This window comes from Ostrinia nubilalis, chromosome 13 (genome assembly GCF_963855985.1).
Source record: "Ostrinia nubilalis chromosome 13, ilOstNubi1.1, whole genome shotgun sequence".
NCBI lineage: Eukaryota > Metazoa > Arthropoda > Insecta > Lepidoptera > Crambidae > Ostrinia > Ostrinia nubilalis.
In genome coordinates, this window is record NC_087100.1 from 6080971 (window position 1) to 6102087 (window position 21117).

General features: G+C 37.0%; 5 protein-coding genes across 6 annotated transcripts in view; 2 read left to right on the forward strand and 3 right to left on the reverse strand.

Moving 5' to 3' along the window:
• Positions 1-21117, reverse strand: part of LOC135077448 (ATP-binding cassette sub-family G member 4) — a 133114-nt gene that overhangs the window by 95807 nt on the left and 16190 nt on the right. The gene's annotated exons all lie outside the window — the stretch shown is intronic.
• On the reverse strand, positions 38-4681 carry LOC135077436 (transcription factor 23). Of its 2 annotated transcripts, none has more exons than XM_063971976.1 (4): positions 4419-4681; positions 4018-4105; positions 3172-3319; positions 38-420 (listed from the first exon to the last, which is right to left on the reverse strand). In XM_063971976.1, the coding sequence occupies exons 1-4, from the start codon at positions 4516-4518 to the stop codon at positions 115-117; spliced, it is 642 nt and encodes a 213-aa protein (XP_063828046.1). In that variant the 5' UTR covers positions 4519-4681; the 3' UTR covers positions 38-114. The 2 variants fall into 2 exon arrangements, with proteins under 2 accessions (XP_063828046.1, XP_063828045.1); XM_063971975.1 differs by lacking the exon at positions 3172-3319 and adding an exon at positions 3520-3667.
• On the forward strand, positions 7808-10520 carry LOC135077437 (glucose-fructose oxidoreductase domain-containing protein 1). Its single transcript, XM_063971977.1, has one exon. It carries the CDS (start codon positions 7940-7942, stop codon positions 9143-9145), a length of 1206 nt encoding a protein of 401 aa, XP_063828047.1. The 5' UTR covers positions 7808-7939; the 3' UTR covers positions 9146-10520.
• On the reverse strand, positions 10392-11013 carry LOC135077439 (10 kDa heat shock protein, mitochondrial). Its single transcript, XM_063971978.1, has one exon. It carries the CDS (start codon positions 10854-10856, stop codon positions 10545-10547), a length of 312 nt encoding a protein of 103 aa, XP_063828048.1. The 5' UTR covers positions 10857-11013; the 3' UTR covers positions 10392-10544.
• LOC135077440 (juvenile hormone esterase-like) lies at positions 15231-18241 on the forward strand. Its single transcript, XM_063971979.1, has 3 exons — positions 15231-15512; positions 16540-17828; positions 17953-18241. Exons 1-3 carry the CDS (start codon positions 15378-15380, stop codon positions 18122-18124), a joined length of 1596 nt encoding a protein of 531 aa, XP_063828049.1. The 5' UTR covers positions 15231-15377; the 3' UTR covers positions 18125-18241.

The following is a 21117-nucleotide window of genomic DNA, read 5'->3' on the forward strand; positions in this document are numbered from 1 at the left end:
GAATTTATTGATATCACCAGAATCAAAACGCTGTTAGTAAATAAATCTGTATAATTTGGAGGTTCCATTTCATTTCCAGACGTTTCATTCAAAAGTCTCTATTATCTAATATTTTCATACATTATTCATTAAGTTTTCAGAAGAATACGACCTCATTTCGTAATAACTATCTTTGTATCCGTATTCGCAGTACTGCATAGGCGCGTTGGCTGTTTCGTTCGTTGTCTCATCGTAGCACCGATCCTCATAGTCGTTTTCAGAGTATTCCTGGTTGTAGTTGTCATGGCAACTGTTCTGCGCATCGTTCCTTTCGGTAGCTGCGCGGGAGTTGGTTGACTCGTTGCTTTGGGAGTTAATATTCCATCGCTGAGATATGGAACAGCTGAGCGACCCGCCATGTTGGAACGCAAACGGCCATGCCTGAAAAATATATATTCTAATTATTATTTACGTAGATGTAGAGTTCAACGGCAGTTTAACTCTCCCTGAGACAAACTTGGGTTACTTTTCACGGTCAAGCTGTGACTAGATTCCTTCCTCGCTACACAGGAGTTGTAGTGATGGGAACGAGAGGTGGGAAGAGTTCCGTTATCTAGTTCAAAACGATTAAAGCTCAAAATAAATGAAAGTTATCTATCTAAGAATGACAGCAACCCCAAAATCTTGTAATGTAAAGTTGAAAATTCAAAGTGATTATTGAAAAAGGGTTCATAGGCCAAGACCTCCCAGATAGTAAACAAAGATTCAAGTGTGAACACCCAATTTATTGCATCACAACACAACCGCACTTTTTATGTCCAAACAAACATCTTGGTCTTTGGGTCACTGGTGAACACATGTCCGCTTTTGGGGTCGCTATTAAATTTAAAACACTCAATATTATAAAGAATCCAACAGATGGATTTACTAAATTATTGCTACGTTAAATTAATTAAATGAAAAGAAGAAAGAAAGTATACAACTTCGTAGCATTTCGTAGCTACGGAGATATTCGTAGTATCAAATATCAATCAACATTTGACAGCTGCTGTAATACATAATTTATGTAAGTCTATCTCTTTCAATTATTCTACTGAAAATTCATCTCAGAATACATTGATAAGTACCTACTTGATAATAATAGTAAACATTAACTACAGCTTGCTAACTAATCATGACAGCGCGTCGTCGCTTACTTTGACTTTTATGACCTCCTCAATTCCTCAATTACTTAGTTACTTCTTCTTTTCTTCTCGTAACCCTTGATGTTTTTCTGAAGATATTAATTATGAACATAGCTATAACATTAACATGATTGTGTAAATCTCAATTCGTTACTGTAACCTTGATTATTTTACTACATCGAGGTAGATCCAAGTCGAATGCATCTCAATTATCCTTAACTCCGTAATTAAATGGAAATATCGTCAAATTCAAAGACAAAGAACCATCCAGGACAACAATAAAACAGCACAATACATCTTTAACGTCCGGAGATAAACTTTATTTATACTCAGAACAGCTGCAAACTTTTGGTCAGCGCGGGCGCAGAAGACGTGTTTGTTGTTGTAACCTTTTTGTTCCTATCTCCAACTTTTTGACTTTGTTTATGTTTTACAATGGTCGGAAGAGACTCTTATTTTTTAGATGAAGCAAATTTTTTATATTTTTTCGAAGTGGAACACACAAGTCGACGAAAAATAACTGATACTTAGCTTAGATATAATAATGATGTAGCGCTCTTGTTTGATACTTTGATATGAAGAACGACATATTGGCTTTTCTAAAAGTGTTAGAAAAGTAATGTAACACGAGTACTAGAAGCAAAATTAAGGAAAGAAAAGCAGTTGTTTAAATTAGTTTTCTTTCTAACATAATTAAAGCTTAAAAATCACAATAACCTGAAACTAGGCTCGAATGGAAAGCATTTGTGACTCGGCTCGTAAGTTCTAAACGGTCCGTTTAAGTTAAACACACGAAAGTAACTTAATCCCCACATCGATCACGCGGGACCTTCGTGGAACGTGCCCAAATCCAAATCAGAAACACAAATCACTGTGTAGACGCGCACAGTGATTTGTGTTTCTGACAAAAAATCCTTTGCAGGTTATTAAAATATTGCACTATAAGCAAACGCGTAAGAATTTCTTAGAGTTTTCGTAGCAAACTAATATTCGCGATGATCTCTGGGCCAGAAAATGTGATCTTTGATAGATTAGAATTTAGAAGTACTTCAGGTAACTGGTCTGAACTGGCCGAATCGAGATCCAATTGGAAGGAACATTTGAAACCTCGAACACCGCCGCTGCTGTACTTTTGTGGTGAACCCACTAGTAAAACAAATTAACTACCTACTTAACCAGTCCACTAGAGGTTAACAGTACTAATAATTAAAATTACTTATTCATTGTTTCTTGTAGCAAATTAAAACGTTTTTTATTAAAATGTTCGTAGCAACTTCGTAGCAATCTGACTACGAAACGAAATAATTGAGAACAGATTTTCTTGTAACTTATTTGTACCTAAGAATACATTTTAATTATGATACCTAGATGAACGCACACAAAAATCTGTCAGCCATTAAATCCTGTTAATCACAGAGTCTCACAAAGTGAAACAATCGAAAAACAAATAACTTTCTCCCGGGATTGCGGTTAGCTCGTGCCGACGGGAAGAATTAGGCGGGTGACAAGTGTGACAGGGAATTTATTGCGAACAATTATGTGATCCGAGTGTCCCGGGTGACATATGGGCGGGTTCAACTCGCCTTGTTAGAAACTAACGAGCGATGACAGCTTTTGTGGTTACCGTTGATTTACTAAACGCTCTTTTTTGTTACTTCTGTGAAGTAGAGTAGGCGAAAACCATGATTATTAAAGTGATAATTTGTAGCTAGATAGCACATCCGACTAGACATTTACGTTGCAAAATTGCACCTATTTGCTATTATAAACAAAAGCTGCGATAGTTGATGTGCCGTCATCTCTACATAATCTAGATTACGGGCATTCAAAATTAATGTAATTTGTAAATATGAAGAAAGTACCATAATTTATAATGCGACGTTTGTTGAGACACTAGCAATCGCCTCAGTGGAAGTATCTCCGCTATTTCGTCCTAATATCACATATGAACACAAAATGTAGTGTTTCGTTGTTTCCTTGAGGAACAAACTCCAACCTCGTCTTATACCAAACTAAGCGGGTGCGGTGGCGTGTGCGCGGATCTCGGCTCGTGCAGCAAGGCGCGTAGATGCGCGATATAGGACGCGGCCAGTCGTAGGGTGTCTAACTTGGACAGCTTGGTGTCTGCTGGCACCCACGGGAGAGTCGTCTTTAGCCTAATAACCTTAAGAAATAAATAAACTCTCCTCTTACCAAACTAAGCGGGTGCGGTGGCGTGTGCGCAGATCCTCGGCTCGTGCAGCAAGACGCGGCCAGCCGCAGTGTGTCCAATTTGGACAGCTTGGTGTCTGCTGGCACCCACGGGAGAGCCTTCTTTAGCCTAACACTCAGAAACAAACAAACTCTACCCTCTTACCAAACTAAGTGGGTGCGGTGGCGTGTGCGCAGATCTCGGCTCGTGCAGCAAGGCGCGAAGGTGCGCGATGTAGGACGCAGCCAGTCGTAGGGTGTCTAACTTGGACAGCTTGGTGTCTGCCGGCACCCACGGGAGAGTCGTCTTCAGCCTAATAAAATTATTACAATAAAGATGGTAATTACTTGTCACTGCGTGATGAAGTTTCATGTCTTGGATGACCAACGGAAAGTTTTTCAAAACGACCAATCCATGTAAACATTTCGCTCTTAGACGAAAATCTGGGACTGTAGTTAAGTGGCAGATGACGGTGCCATTCATGTTTTTCAGACACTTTAATTCAACTTGCTAGCTGCATATTGTGATTGTATATTAGTGGCAGCCAGTGTCTTGTTTTAAACCACATTTACAGTCAGTCAATTGCATAAAAATTTAGATATTTCTTTGCAGTACTTAACTTAAAAAACAACTATTTGGAAAATTACATATTAATGCACCAACCTGCAAAATGCTTTTGAGAGAACTCTCATCCTGGCCCGTTCGCGTGCGTTGGCTGCGTTTCTGTGTTGAGGTTCTTGCGAATTTCGACCTATTGCAAAGATAGTCCAAAATTGTTTAACTCTGGCACTGAATAGAGGGAGTACTAGTTATTTTTGTAATATAATTATTTCGGACTAAAATAATGAAATGTATAAAATACAAAAAGTTTCCTTTATATAAACACAGGTATTATTCTCATAGATCACAATAAAGTATTTGAATTTGAAACAAATCTACTACTTTTCTTAATTATTAGCCATGCCTAAAAAGCATAGCAAAAGGGTAGCATGATAAGAACCTCCTAATTTATTTTCTTACAAGCTTTTCTTTAACTTTTATAACAAGTTTAAAAAAAACAATACCTGAATTGGACTGCGTATCATCGAAAAAAAAGTCATCGTCGTCGGCGTCGTCCGAGCGCTTTTCCACCGGCGGCGATTTATTAACTCGTTTCCTAGGCATTATTGCACACACCACACAATTTTAAAACTAAAGCACACCACTAGAACATTTTATTGATTTTTGAACATTTTAAATTTAGAATTGCCGCAAGGATTCACGAGAGCTGTTGTCTTTGCACTTGGCTTTTAACATTTGAGGTGCGCACGCGCAAGGCGGGCGGCGTGCAAGTTGGGCGGCGCTAGCGCTCGCCCCACCCTCACGAAGTTTCAGTGCTACCCCTCGGCAAATGAAAGGAGTCTTTACTTAAATAACTCAGCACTAATTGGTGTTTGAGATGCCTGAACGCTATATTGATATGTACACAATTAGAGGCAAGGTTGTCGATTTAGAATTGATAAATAAAAAACTATAGGTAGTACTTACTAAACACATTTTCAGACTTCCGATTTTCGATGAAATCTTTCGTGTGAGGCAAGCCAAGGAACAGAGATTCTGTTACATACCTATTAACTAGGTACTAGCTACTCTACTTACTTACATTTTTGGTTTACCTACCTACCTTGTTTAAAAAATGATAGGTCCACAATTGAATTTAATTTAATTTAATCTCTATTCCTGACGGTCTTATGTTTTAAACTTTCCATACCTACTTAGGTGCTGAAAGATGATGAACGCTTCTCGTAAAGCTCGATTGTCCTAAAAATGCTGAAAATGCTTGATGAAGATGCTTTAGAAACAACGAAGCCCACAGGAACCCTTATCCTATGATGCTGATATAGTGACTGCACTAAACCGATAGTAAAGCAGGATGCATCTTTCTATATCTTGGACATGTGATCAGAAAAGCAGGCGATATTGTCTCTATCCTAATATTTTAATGCTTTGAAACAAAAAAAAGTCGATTTTTGAAAGATCAACTCTTAGAGCAATTAGCGCCGTCAAAGACGAACGAATTTGACAGCAGGTCCGGGTCACACTTCCGCGACACCTAATACTTTATTTGACGCCTCTTACCTCTACATGTGCCGCGCACTCCTGCGGCCTTACACAAGAAATGCGATTATTTTTTTAAGGATTATTCCCGTAAGCCCATCGTACTAAGCTAAATATGATTTTATCACGAGTAAGTTTATTGAATCACTCTCGTTTCGACGTCTTTCTTTTAGAAAAAAAAAATATTAAGCTAAATATTTTGCCTCTTTTCTGACCTACGTTATCATCATCATCATCATTTCAGCCACAGGACGTCCACTGCTGAACATAGGCATCCCAATGATTTCCATATCGCGCGGTTGAGCGGCCTGCTTCCAGCGCCTTTCGGCTACCTTTATGAGGTCGTCGGTCCACCTTGTGGGTGGACGTCCCATTCTGCGTTATTCGGTACGTGGCTTCCACTTCAGAACCTACGTTAAACTGATTTACTTTTTTAACTAAGTACTTAGTTTAAGTTGTCGTTGAAAAAAAAAACGAAGATAGAGCTCAATTTTGTAGCCTTCATAAGTTCTGACACTGGTTTTAATAGCGAATTGAGACCGTTAAAACAAGATTAACTTGCGGTGCCTTCATTTTGATTCTAATTAATTAAGGAAGCAATAAACATATTGAGTATTGAGTATTAATGCCTCTACGCTAAGTATTAAATTACAAATCATAAATTAGTCGTGAAACATTATTTTCGTGCTGATCATCCAGCCCTAATTGTGGAAGCGAGTGCGGCCGACAGGAGGAGTTACCGAATTGCTGCAAATAGGATGCACATAGGGCTGTCCACCTTGATAATATCTCTCAAAGAGTTAGAGGTTCCCTTACGTTACTTTAAATCTCAAATAACACCCTTCATAATGAAAGTACCTAGGTACATTAAAAACCACCCCTTGGTGTAGGTATACACGCAAAAACAGTTACCTTTCTAAGAGTAGGAAAATCCTGTAATTGCCTTTAGTAAATTAGAGGATCGCCCTGGAGGAACTTACATCAGAAATCGAGGAAGCAAAATAATAATTACCTATGTTCCTACATCCAACTCTTAAGGAAGACGTTTCAGACAAACAGATTGGAAAGATTATTACTTACATCCGCTGCGATTCAGTAAGTACCTACTCGACAAGTAGTCCTAGGCCTGAAAATCGACCACTAAATTTAATTGCAGCGGATCACGTAGGTTATTCTTAATACTTAATTAGAAGTTGATGAACTGTAAATATTTTAAAATAGCTTGTACCAACCCTACACGTCCAGGTGTTAGATCTCAAAGCATTGAATTTAAGCGTTCCGACGAAAAGCGATTCATTTTAAGCGCCACCGAGTGTGACTTACGACTCGGGCTAGTGTTTACTTTACAAATATTATTCTTTGTTCCATTTACACCCAGAATACAATCAATATTCTAATTAAAAACAATAGGTAATTAATATCTCAGCCTGTTTATTAAACATAATTATGTAGGGTTAGCCTATCCCATGGATTTAAAAATTAAAAGCCAATAACAATTTATTTAAATTGTTGTTTAGTGTTCTATTTACCTGTTTGTTGTTTATCTTAAAAATCCCATTTCGATTCAAACTGTAACAACTAAATTGCAAGGCCATGGTATCGCCCCTGAAAAATAACCCTCGTTAAATACGCCAATGAGTAAAAATTTTACTCACGACGTAATGGTTCTAATCGATATTGTCAATTGTTTGATGCATCTACAACTTAGCCTATAGGCACTAGGCGCAGACAGGAGAAAACCTCTACTTATCTATAAAAAACAACTGGAGGAGGGGATTGGGGGTTCCCTCGAAGCCGGAGAGGCTCGCTCAAGAGCGAGCCTGACGCGGAGCTGCGGACGAATGTCCAACTAGGACAATAACTCGCGGCTCCGTTTCTTTGGGCTCTGGTGGAAACTGTCAGGTTTTGGTGGGTAGGCCCCGCCTTTAGTGGGTAGGCGTGGAGAGTCCCACATAACCCAGTGGCCGTCCGCATCGTCCAGTGGGTATGCGCAAAGCATTTCCCGACTTAAAAAAAAGCACTAGACGCAGACCACCGACTTTTAGTTATAAGTAAGTAGGTAGCTGATAGTTGAGTTGGGCGCACACTACACCGATTTGGTATCGGCCAATTCTTCATACAAATTAGAAATCGTTCCAACTAACGGCTAACTAAAAGTCGGTGGTCTGCGCCTAGGCTTTTGCTACAATCTCAAAATGCTTTTTTTTTCTATACTAATCTAATTTAAGGAAAGATTTGATTAGGATTTTTGCATGCATTGGCTTAGCACGCCTTACGCCGTTCCAACAAAAAAAATGTACTGTCAATGTCAAAGCTGTCAAGTCTTATGTCACTAGTTGTCAATGTCAAACAGATGTTTACTGGGTCAGTCGGTCGGTTTAGCATAATTATTTTTTTCTTCTTAACTTCTTCTATTGTTCGTACTTCTAAGTTATTAATCGAATAATATTCATGGTTACATTCACATTTGAAAAATAAATACGCCAAAATGCTTCCGGGCATAGGAGTTTTCGGCACTGGAGCCATTGCGAAAGTCTTGGTGCCATTCCTTAGGGAAAAAGGTTTCTCTGTTGAAGCAATTTGGGGCATAACTCTGCAAGAAGCCGAAGCTGCTGCAAAGGAACTGAAAATCCCGTTTTTCACTAACAAGATCGACGACGTATTGCTGAAGAAGAATGTGAATTTAGTGTTCATTGTCTGTGCTCCCAATTTACACGCTCAGATATCAGTTAAAGCTCTGGGAATCGGCAAACATGTCGTCTGTGATAAACCTGCAGGCCTATGTCAGGCAGAAGCCCTGAAAATGGTCAGAGCCGCTCAGTATTATCCTACACTGATATCTATTGTTAATCACTCCCTACGTTTTTTGCCAGCCTTCAGTCATATGAAGAAATGTATACAAGATGGCTATTTGGGCAATCCTGATGAATTGACTCTCATTGATGTCAGAGTCCAAATGGGGCCCTTAGTTGGAGACACATACAACTGGTTGTGTGATGATACAATGGGTGGTGGAACCCTGTCATTGGTTGGAAGTCATGTAATAGATCTAGTTAGTTTCCTCACTGGACAAAAAGTTGTCAAAGTCCATGGAGTTCTGAGAACATTTGTTGAAGAAACTCCAAAAGTGAATGGCATCAGAAAAATAACAGCTCCAGATTTTTGTACTTTCCAATTAGAAATGGACAAAGGCCTGCTGGTGACAGCTACACTCAACAATCACTTGCCTGGCCCTTGTTTTAATCAAGAAATTTATGTTTGCAGTAAAAATGGTTATTTAGTAGTGAGAGGTGGGGACTTGCATGGTAGATTGCATAAAACAACTGCAAAAGCATACCCAGAAGAGGATGGGAAAAGGCCACATGAAAAAGAAGAAGTTATCTATGTTGATGTCGAAGATTTGAGCTGTGCATCAAGTGTAGTTCCTAAACCATACATCAAAGGTCTATGTAAAATGATAAGTGCTTTGAAAGAGGCATTTTTGCCTGTGAAAGAGCAAATGGACTGGATAAAAGAACCAGTGAGAGCAGCAGCTAATTTTGAAGATGGGCAAAGAGTACAGGCCACTATGGAAGCGCTGCGTCAGTCGAACGAAGATGGTTGCTGGATATCTGTCACACTGCTGACTGAACCACCAGACCCTAACCCAGCGTTGTCAGCTGCAGTGAGGCGTACTGCCATATCTCTACAGTGATTTAAGCTATATGCCATTATTGTGTACCTTTATTAAATGTTAAGTTATTTTGATTAGTTTAATAATTATCATGTAAGGCATTGACTTTTCAACCGACTTCAAAAAAAGGAGGAGGTTCTCAATTCGAACCGTTTTTTTTTTTTTTAAACTTCAAATAATAAGTTATTTCAAGCTTATTTAATTTTAAATATTATGTTCATGCTTAAAATTATTTCTAGGTGGTTTGAAAAAGAAATGTATTAATTAATATAATGCTTTTCAACTTTTTGCTTGACCTACTTTTATCCTGAAAACATTATTAGGTAGGTAAGTACTAATTTTATATGCACATAAATTAGTAGTATTACATTTGTAGCAGGTTGTTGTGCAAGTATTTTGGCTTTAGGTGTCATGTTATTAAACAAACAGGTTAAATTTTTTAGGTTGCTAGGTAGGAACAGCATAAACAGCATTCCACTAACAATAAGATTCAGGATTATGATCACACAAATAGTTATTGTGCTTGTGTAACTTTATCATTTCATTATTATTTTATTGTTCAAAGTATTTGAAAGTCAGCCCACAACAGTATTATAAATGATAAGAAATACTGATGTTAGTTTATTGCAGAATTTAAATATTTTATGTGTAATGAATGAATGAATAGTGTTCTCATCAGTCTCAGAAAATGCACAAGCGTTGCTATTTACTGGGGCAATACTGAAACTGAAAGCTTTTTCTGTACATTATATCAATCATTGTCCTAGAGGTGCTTTTAATTTTGTAAATATTATATTATATTTTAGGGCTATAATTAAAGCAAGTTAAGTTTTCTCATGAAATGTATTTTCTTTTAATCACTATTTTAAATGTAAGTAATATGGAACTGCAATTGAATCTTGATTTTATCAGTAAGCCTCTGAAATCATGTGATATCAAACTAAAATACTGTTTGTTGCATTTTTGTACAAAATATAATGCTTAAACAAATTCATTTGTATTATTTGAGTTTCACTATGATTTTCTTAGAAAATCTCCACTATGGGAGTTATTAACAACACAACCTACTTAGTTGTTTTGGTTATTATCAGGTAAACAGTAGTGATTATTAAAATCTCATTACTGAGATAAGTGGCACATAATGTTGGTTTATGTTCACAAAATAACCTACCTAGTACCTACAGTAGACAGTGATGCAACATAACCTATAAAATTTTCAGATACAAAATGCTATGAAGTGGTGACAGAAAGTAAATAAAAGATAGTGTTTATAACAATATTATAATTAGAAATGCAACGTCGTTAACATCAATGCTTCGGCAACCGGCTTATTACACAATCACATGTTCATTCACTACAAATTCTAAATGACTAACAGAACAGAACCAGAATCAACCACAAATTTTAAATCTAACTAATTCTAATTTTCAATTTTGGCGAGTATATCAGACTCTTTGAAGAGGTGGTATTCCTTCTCATCGGTGTCCAGGCTGACTTTGGTGCCGCCGTATTCGGGAAGAAGAACTTTGTCACCGACCTTCACAAGCACTGGAATGAATTCACCATTGTCTTTTCTGGAGCCGGGACCAACGGCGATAACCTCGCCGTGTAGGACCTTAGACTGAGCCTTCTCCGGGATCACGATGCCGCCTGCGGTCTTGGTTACGGCTTCAGCTCTCTTGATGAGAACACGGTCGAGCAAGGGAATTAGTCGTTTAGCTGCGCTGGACATTGTGTTTTGTGCTTGCTGTACAGTGTAAAGAAACAAAAGAACAGACTTTCTTAGCTGTCTACACTTTTAGATCTAGAATATTCTCTCGTCTCGGAGCCGGCGAGTGAACGAACTTGCCTTTGTGACTGAACTTAGAACTCTTTCGTGTTCAACACGCTTTTTTTGACGTATTCCTATTGCCAAAGATTTTAATGAAATTAAAGGAGGGCGCTACTTCCACGTTAATCTGTCAAATTACATACAAAAGTTGTAGTTCCCGTCTTTACCGTTTACCGTACAATTTTATTCATGATTGCCAGTGTTGATAAGTTTTTAGTTGAAATCTAATGTTTCATAAATTTTAATTAAGTATAATTTTTAATATATTCATGATTATGTCGTTATTAAAAAGATTAAATTAATTATAATAATTCATGAAATTATTTATCATAACAAGCACTGCCATCTGTTGAGGAGTAGTATAAAACTGAAGTTGCAGTGACATCTGTCATGGAGTAGTAAAACTATTAGTAAGTAATGAAAGCATGTCTTTGAATCATAAATATAGATGGCAGTAAATCATGTTTTCATTTTTTTTACAGAAAAATAATGAAAGCAAGTTTTCGTAGGCGTACTTGGTACTACTGGTACTACTTACACCTACTTATGACGGCATTATTATTGTATGGTTTTAGTGGGTTTTCAGGTAGTAGTAGCTATACATAATACATACATACCTCAAATAACATTGTTGTTTGTTATAGCGATTAAAAAATAGGTAGGTATTAAAATGAGATGATGATGACCCACAAGGTGGACCGACGACATCTTAAAGGTCCACCAAAGGAAGGAGGGCGCTGGACGCAGGTCGCAGAGCAACATGGAAAGCAATGGGGAGGCGGCCTATGTTCAGCAGTGGACGTCCTATGGCTGAGATGAAGATGATGATGATTAAAATGAGATAAGCGACTTCCAGGTTGTCCATGTTATAGTCATGTCTAGAAAATGTATAATATTAAGACCTAAGTAAGTGGAAGAGCTTATGGTCAGCCAGCCTCTGGTTTCTGCTTTGTCTGACTGTGCGGTTTTATGGTTGTTACCTACTTGTTAGATGCTATGCATTACTGCTGCTCGAGCTAAATAGCTCAAGCTAATCGGTCCAGTTGGACAAATCGCGTCATCAAGTACGGCGGCGCCGCGTGACCGCCGCCGGAATGCGCCGCGGCGCCGGCCAGTCTCTGCCACACCTGCGTTCGCCCACGCAGCCATCATCAGACTCAACAAAGGAGGATGGAGACATACGTGATGGGAGTGGACCGAGTCAGCAACGCGGCAACGGTCATCGCCTGCCTGTTTTACTTACTCATTCCCATGTTTTCAATAAAAGTGTTGGCGATATTTAAGCTTGTGATTGGTATTGAAACTCAAGCAATTTAATATTAGGTACATAAATGCTCATTAATTAAACATGTTGCATTAAAACTATACTCAACATCAAATAAACCGCACCTTCCGCGACGCGAACTTTTAAGATTTTCTTCTGACACAATCATGGTGCCCCAACAATATTGGTGTTATTTGAAAGCCCAATAAATATCCTTAAAGAAAAACACATTTAATTTCTTAATAAATGATTAACATATACCATAAATGTGACTTGAAAAAAGACCTCACTTTGGGCTCACCTCTGGGATCAATTAAACCAATTTTTATGGTTATAAAACCAAATAATGATCTCACGTGTCCTCTTTAACAGATTGATAGCGATTAATCCCAACTTAACAGTTTTATAGCCGTAAAAGTTGGCTCAAGCGTAACTACCCTATTTTTTGAAGAAGTGACTCTGCATCCTTCTAAAGACACATTTTTGGGGTAAAAACATTTTATTTAATGAAATGAAGCTTAGAACTAGGCTTTCAAATGATGCCAATATTGGTGGGAAGTGGGGATGCATACGTTTGAAAGTGCTTGTTGCGGGAGGTGCGATTTATTTGATGTCGAGTGTATTTCAGCTGCCTATTCTTTGTAATACTACGAGCCCTATGTGATAATACCTATTTTACGAAATAAATTAGATTAATTATTAATGAACTTTCACTCTTTGTTCAATGATACCTAGCTCTCATAACTTATATTCAAACCAAATATACCTACCTACAATGTTTCTTTCTAATAAAAAACATAATTTATTCATCTTCATACGAAAAACAAAAGAGCGTTACTTATCATCGTGGGACAAATCAATTTACGCATTCACAAAGGAATCTAGCCACAAAGAAGCCTGAATGGGTAAAAGACTTATTGTAAGCTCGGAAAAGCTCAAAAAGCGGCGGTTCACACGGCCAACTATAGGGCCAAATTTCGCAAACAACACACGTGTGCGATTCTTAGGGTGACCATAATATTACCTGAAGCAATAATAAATACTTACCTAAGTATAATTAATTAATAAAGAAGAACGGTCATCTGTGACCCAGGCCCGACAGAAACGAGACATACCTCAGTTTTTTTGTCATGTCTTAATTAGTTAAATTATATATTTTTTATATTCGAAATCTATGTATAACACCAAATTATTACCCTTTGCTTTTGTTCAGGCGTCATACAAAAACTAATACTAAATGCCTATTTATCACCAAAATTGGTAAATTACCTAAATAGCTGCTATGGAATGTATCAAGGTGACCTGGAGATACAGCCGGATTATACAGGGTGGAAACGAGAAGTTACAAAATCCAAAAATTCAATGTTACCAGTTTCCATAATCTGTAACCTATTATTGGTACCATTTGAAAGAGCTCGTGAAGCACTTTCAGAATCAGTAACTAGTTTTTCGATATCTTGTAGTTTAGAAATAATTGAGTGAGATCACTTATCGTTCCACATGTATAACCACCCTGTATAATCCGGCTGTATCTCCAGGTCACCTAGATACATTCCATAGCAGCTGTAATAGACATTTAGATACATACATTTACCAATTTTGGTGATAAATAGGCATTTTGTATTAGTTTTTGTATAACGCCTGAACAAAAACAAAGGGTAATATTTTGGTGTTATACATAGATTTCGAATATAAAAAATATATAATTTAACTAATTAAGACGTGACAAAAAAACTGAGGTATGTCTCGTTTCTGTCGGGTCTGGGTTTTTTTTGTATGGGGCGTGACCGTTCTTCTTTAGCTTAGCTATTAGTCCTACCTACATAGGTAAGTTTTACTGTATTATGGCGATGGAACTCATGATAAATTTAATTCAAAATAACCGAACGTAATCCAAACACGCAAGAGTTTTCATTTGTGGAATTCTATTGGCTATCAAAATCAAATCAGATAAATAATTTACACCTAGTGGTAAAAGGTGATGAGGGCACTTCTACCCAATAAAACTAAATGTCAACTTCATGTACCTACCTATTTATTAGCTACGCTGCGATTAATAATATTCCTATATTTTTTCTTTCACTGAACAAGAAATGTTTACCGAATAATAAAATAGAGAAACTCTTAATTTAATTATTTTTTGTTTCTTGCGATCTTACAATCTTGAATAATTCGCGAGCATAGACACCGTATAATTTGTACGATAATAGCTCGCGGATGTTCGGTGCGTACAAAATAACAGCAAACGCGGCATCGACTACATACAGTAAAGCCTTAAACGCACACAAATCCTGTTTTATCGCAATTTAGACCATAACTCACTGCTCTTTGAATTTAAAGTACCTTGACGAACGACAGAGGTAGACGTTCTCACGAGACAAGGTACACAGGTGCGCATCCGGCTATCTGCGCTTGCGTCCGAGATTTGTTGAGTGCTTAGTAAATTCTAATGACGTTAGGTACTCAAATAATTATTTTGATAATATTCCGGACCACAAGGATTAAAGAGAATTAATTATTATTTCCTAAAAAAGATAACGCCTTTTTCGTTGCAGTACCGAGTAGGTAGCAGTATCAAAAATTTTTAATGTCCTTCTGTTTATTAAATATAGTTATGTAAGGTGTATATTATGTATGAAAAAAATCAAAGTGCACTAAATATACTGGAGTGTAATTCCGTTATTAAGTACATGAGGTCTAATAAAAATGTATCAGTTTTAATCTTACCGATAGTAAAATTCGCATCTGTGGAGGTGATGGTAGCGATAGGTTGATGAGCCTTATCAAGTTACAGCTTTTTATTTTGTATTTATTTAATTTTACCTTATTATGTAACTTGTAATAACTGTGGCCATTTAGAATAAAGACTACACTAATTTAAAAATATTACATTGCAGAAATAGCGCCATCTATTATGTAAAGTAAACATTAAATGAAACCTTACCAAGGCAGGAAAGCATGCACGTTTTATTATTAGCAGCCGTTAAAAAATGGCGCTGTGTTCGGCGGGCGCTCCGACCGCGCGCAAACATCGAATGTGAAAGGAAAGGTTTCCTTTCGTCACAGAATAAATACAAACGCTTTGAGGTTATATTTATTACGCTTGGTCTTAGTTCGGTGCTTATCAAAAGTTTATATTAATTGATAACGTAAATACAATGTCGGACCCAGTTGTGAAGGTAGAAGAGGGCAAACTAAAGGGAAAAGTAAACAAAACTTTGAATAATTTTGAGTATTTTGCATTCCAAGGTGTACCTTATGCCAAGCCTCCGGTCGGTGAACTGAGATTTTCCGTAAGTATTTTAATAGAACAGCTGTTCTTTTGTTGTGTAATGTTATTGAAAGCTAAGTTATGAATAATTATTTTTCATGGCAAACTTAAATTATTAAAAGTGCTTTTTACAAAGCTTTGCACACTGCGTTTATTTTGTACCTACTATCAGCAAAAGTTGTACCTACGGTGACCTTCGCATTAAATGTTCAATACAATCATATTATAATATTATGCCTTACCAAGGTAGGTAGGTATATTAATAACTTTAAAAGTTACATGGTACAGAAATACCTACTTAGTTTTAATACAGCATATTTTTTAATATAGATGTTAAATTAATAATAAATCAAGAACCGTATTATTCGGGTGTTGTTCTATATAGGTTTTGTAGCGTAGCAACGAGTTCAGTGTGGTGTTTTGAATGAGCGCCGTTTGTAGGTCCCAAGTTTGAGTCGCGGTCAAAACAATGCAAAAAACAATATTTTATAAACTCATTCAGATATTAATGTACTATTACTTCAATGTTTAAACTAGAATTTTTCTTAAACTCTAGGCTCAAATTCGGATTTGGGACAGATTAAAATAAATATGTATTCCTAAAATCTTATGTAATTACCTTTAAAGGTGAGTACCTATAGATTAGAGCATTTACCTGTTAACAGAACAACGAGCCGCTCTATGATAATTATGTTCTAGTCTAGTGTTTCACCCTTTTACGAACCAAACGTCGTACATTTTGCCTGTATTGCCTACGAACCAGACGTCGTACCTAAATTAAATGTACAATACAGGTAAAATTGTTACCTGTATTGTACCATTCGTAAGAACGTTACAGTACATAGAACTGCTCGAGAAAATGCTCTAGTTTATACTCACCTTAATAGATTGATAAATCTTTCATTAGAAACATTTGATATCAATATAATGTAAAATAATGTACTCGTACATACTTCAGAAATATTAGGCCGGAAGGCAGGTAGTAAATTAGTGCGTAAGAAGAATTAAACTCACAAGGTTCAATAAACTTTCTGTTAAATTTCTCATAGGTCCCCGTACCACCAGAACCTTGGGAAGGAGTGAGAGATGCCACAAAAAATTGCAATATTTGCGCTCAATTGGACAGAGCGACACAGTCTGTCGTGGGAGATGAAGACTGTTTGTATTTAAATGTTTATTCGCCTAAATTACCAGCGTCAGGTGACTCTCTCTTGCCAGTCATGGTCTTCATACATGGAGGAGGGTTCGTGTTTGGTTCTGGCACTGATGATACTGTCCATGGCCCCGATTTTCTTATAGAAAAAGATGTCGTGGTTGTCACTTTCAACTACCGACTTGGAATACTCGGGTTCTTAGCATTGAATAGCAAAGATGCTCCAGGAAACATGGGGCTCAGAGACCAAGTTCAAGCTCTTAAATGGATACAAAAGAATATAAAACAATTCGGTGGCGATCCCAATAATGTTACCATATTCGGAGTCAGTGCTGGGGGTGCATCTGTGGAGTACTTGCTTTTGTCACCAATGGCTAAAGGTTTATTTCACAAGGCCATAGCACAGTCAGGATCGACTTTACTACCCTGGGCACAGAGCAGTAAAATAAAAAAATTGGCTCACAAAATACCTTTGATTAAAGGAAATATTGTTACAAGCGATGAACAATTGCTTAAGTTTTTGAAAGGATTATCCACAAAAGACTTGATTACATATTCGATGGTGGTACTTGCTGCTGAAGCTTGGGATGGTGGCATTACTTTTGGTTTCGTGCCAACTGTAGAAAAATCTGCAGATTGGGAAACATTTTTGAACAAAAAACCGTACGATGCGTTAGCGTCTGGGGAATTCACGAAAGTACCTTTTATATCCGGATTTTGCTCTCGAGAAGGTCTCATTATGGTATCTCTCCATCCAGCGCGTTTGGAAAAGTTGAAAAAAGAAAAGAACTTTTTGGAATTTTTACCATTTGATATTGACGAAACTGAGAAACAAGCTATGGAAACCAAATTGAAAACAACGTACTTGGAAGCCGAGCAAAAAATTGATGATGAAGATGCTTTTGCGATTGATTATTTCACAGATGTTGACTTCTTTGGAGGAGGTTATGTCTCTGCATCATTAATCGCTAAAAATAATTCTCCGGTATATTTTTATGAGTTCGCTTACGATGGAGCACTAAATTACTTAAAGAAAAAGTATAATATCCCACGCAAAGGAGCTTGCCACGGTGATGAAGGAGGTTACATTATAAAGAGCTCTATTTTAGATGGGGAGATTTCTAAAACCGACGAGATAGTCAAAAATAGGCTCGTCGGAATGTGGACCAACTTCGCCAAATATGGGTAAGTTCCACGCTTATTAACATGAATATTTTCATTTTACCAAACCAGTTTGTACGGCTTATTTTTTGTAACATTAGTGTACTTAAATATTAATCAACATCTGATTCTTATTTTTTTCTTCTAGTGATCCTACTCCTGAAGTGAATGAGTTACTGCTAACCAAATGGGAACCGATAGCGGAGACTGGTCTAGCATACTTGTACATCGATGAAGAGTTAAAAATGAAAGAGGATTTGTATCCGGCAAGAGTTAAGCTGTTCAAAGAGCTCTACGAAAAATACAATTTAAGTTCCTAAATGAAAGCATAAATTGCTGAATACCTGTATTGTACCTATTCTGTATTAGATTTTGACCGAAAATATTAATATTTTCAATGGTCGTATATTTCACACAAATAAATGTTTATTATTAAAGTTTTTAAAATCATTTATAACGAAAACCTCAACACCAATGGCAATGATTGCTTGGTGTGTTTCCCTTCCTTACATCCATGTCATGAGTTCTGTGGTCGTAGACAAAATGTAAATATCCTCCAGATTGTTAGCAATTTACAATTATTGCTTAATGAGTCGATTTCAGTGACTAACTTCTCTAGCCAACATCAGAGCTTACTATCTTAAACAGGATCAGGTGGGAAGTTGCCTAATTTACCAACCTATAGCTTTATTAATTTGGATATAGAATCCCACTACAAACATTTTCAAGTAAAATTTTACCAAGACGAGACTTACTAAAGTTACCACGTAGAGCCAATTCTGCCAATCTTGTAACTCTACAAGCCCTGACTAAACAAACTCTATACCTACCTTTGTGAATTGTGACACAGCCTTATCACTATCGTCAAATAAGCGTAAGAAAAACTGTTATTACTTTTCTGTTATATGTACTGTAGTTCATTAAATTAAACAGAGCGCATTCAATCTCATAAACTGCGATTTGCGAGATTATGGCTAAAGTGGAGGAGTCCAGCAGTGGACTGTAACTGTAGCTATTTATGAATGAGTGATACAGTAGTTTTTGTAGGAAGATAGTCAAATTATTGAGGTAGTGTTGAGTACAGAGACGCACTCAACCGAAAATGTCGCGCCGACGGCCTGAGTTGAGGAATGCGCTAATACCATTACGGGCCACGACATCGCTCGCAGCGAGTAGGCGGCTAGAGCTTTGAGTGTCTAGACACGGCGCAGAAATGAGCCTTGATGACTCAAAAACTCCAATTAATAACAAACATATAACGTTAAATAATGGAATAGTTCAGCGTGGTCAATCCTTTTTCTCCCAAATAATATTGAATAACACTGATTGAATAGTAGAATTCGTAGGGATTGAATATGTTAATATGTTTGTCCGTTTAATTTACATAATTTTTATAATAATTTTCGCTATTATTTGAATGAAAAAGTCTAAAGAATCTAACTTGGTATTAAAACTTTTAAAAAAATACTACCAAGCTTTTAAATAATATACAAATAGTAAGTTACACGCTTTCCAGAGTCCAGGGATCCTACCTATAGTTTTGCTGTAACAATACCTATAATTAAGGTCCTATATTATTGAAGATTTCCGTAACATCGTGGTCGAATCTTACCTATGAGCAATTAGAAGCGAGACCAAAAATCTGTGCTGTATAAGCAAAAATCAAAGCTGAATCCTGTCTACACATACACAGCGCTATGGGCCCAGGTCACAGACTATAGTAGACTGGCCGTCGGCGCCAGCGAGTCGCGGTGTGAAATACTCAGGTGCATCCGAACCTGCCCACGGCACTCTACAGCGTGTTCCGTTCTGGACCACATTTCTACTTTCAATTTACAATAATTTATTCATAAAATAAGTAAGGTAGAAAGACAAGGCCGCTGGAAAATAGCATTCCAGGATATAGGTCCTACAGATATCGATGTATAGACTGTTCGAAGAGGCTTTGGTTCACTGTTCAGACAATACTTTGATACTCCGTGCAGTCCGTGCTGCTTACGGGATAAGAAGATGTTGGTCTGTTTATAGCAGAACAGCGTTATTGTTAAGGAAAAATGCGCAGTCCAACCAGATTACCAGACCGAGACTGAACGAGTTGGCTATGTATGATGATTGCGGTTGCGGATATTATTATGTAGGTTTACTAGTACAATACGATTTTCAGTACATTTTAAACCAATGCACGGGCGACGTGTCAAGGTGGCAGAGGCATCTTATTAGTTGTAATAGGTGCTATATTTGAGTAAAAATTTATTGTCCGACGTGCTCTACCACGTTTAATAAGTAAGTAAATTAAATATCACTTTTATGAGAGTGAGCGGCTGGCATTGAAAAAATATTTCGATCCCCTCTGATATTGACTATTAAACTCCAATCAACTCAACTTATCCAACAAAATGGATGGTTTCATGAAAGAATATTTATATAAGAAGACGACAATATATTGATGTTGATAATGACCTTTATAAATAGTTAATTAAAGTAAAAGAACACGCTGTATAGATATAAAGAGTCCCGGGATCCTTCCACGGCGCTGCGCGTGAGTCGTGATTTGATTCCCACAGAGCGAGGCGACTGTTTGCATCTCTTTCTAATGTCCTACGGACAAAACTGGTTGTCTCTTTTCCGTCAATACAGCCTGTCTGGTTGTTGTTGCGGCAGGACAATAAATTATCTTTCAGTTCAATTAGTAACAAAAAACTTCCACAATGGTCTGGTCACGGATCACCGTAGCACCCAGTGAAAAAGATTATTTTGGAAGCATTCTCTTTGTATTTTTAAGATTTTTTATAAGCAAAATTGCGGCACAAATAAACGTTGAATTGGCTCTTTTTTTATCAAAATACATTATTATCTATTCATAACCGTATCATATTACATTCAATAACATAAATTATGTAATGATAACAGTGATAAATTTACTTAAAATTCCGCTGTATCGTAATGAACATTGATTTATAATTAAAATTTGCGGCCCACCCCGGCTCTCTTCTATAATATTCTAATCTCTCTTCTATAATATTATGCATGTTTTATACATATAAATCTTCTTGAATCATTATATCTATTAAAAAGTTTTAAAAATCTAAGCATAAATAGGGACAGACAGACAGGAAAGCGACTTTGTTTATAATCTGTACTTAGTGATTACCTTGAAAAGGTTCCTAATTTACCGATAATTTATTTTGTTATTGTAGAGTTGTACCTAGAGTACTGAGACTGACTCATTTGACTGAAAACACAAATTAATGAGCTGTAATTATTTGTTTGTAATAATCAGACAGAACTTTAAAACGGTCACACGTTGCTTAAA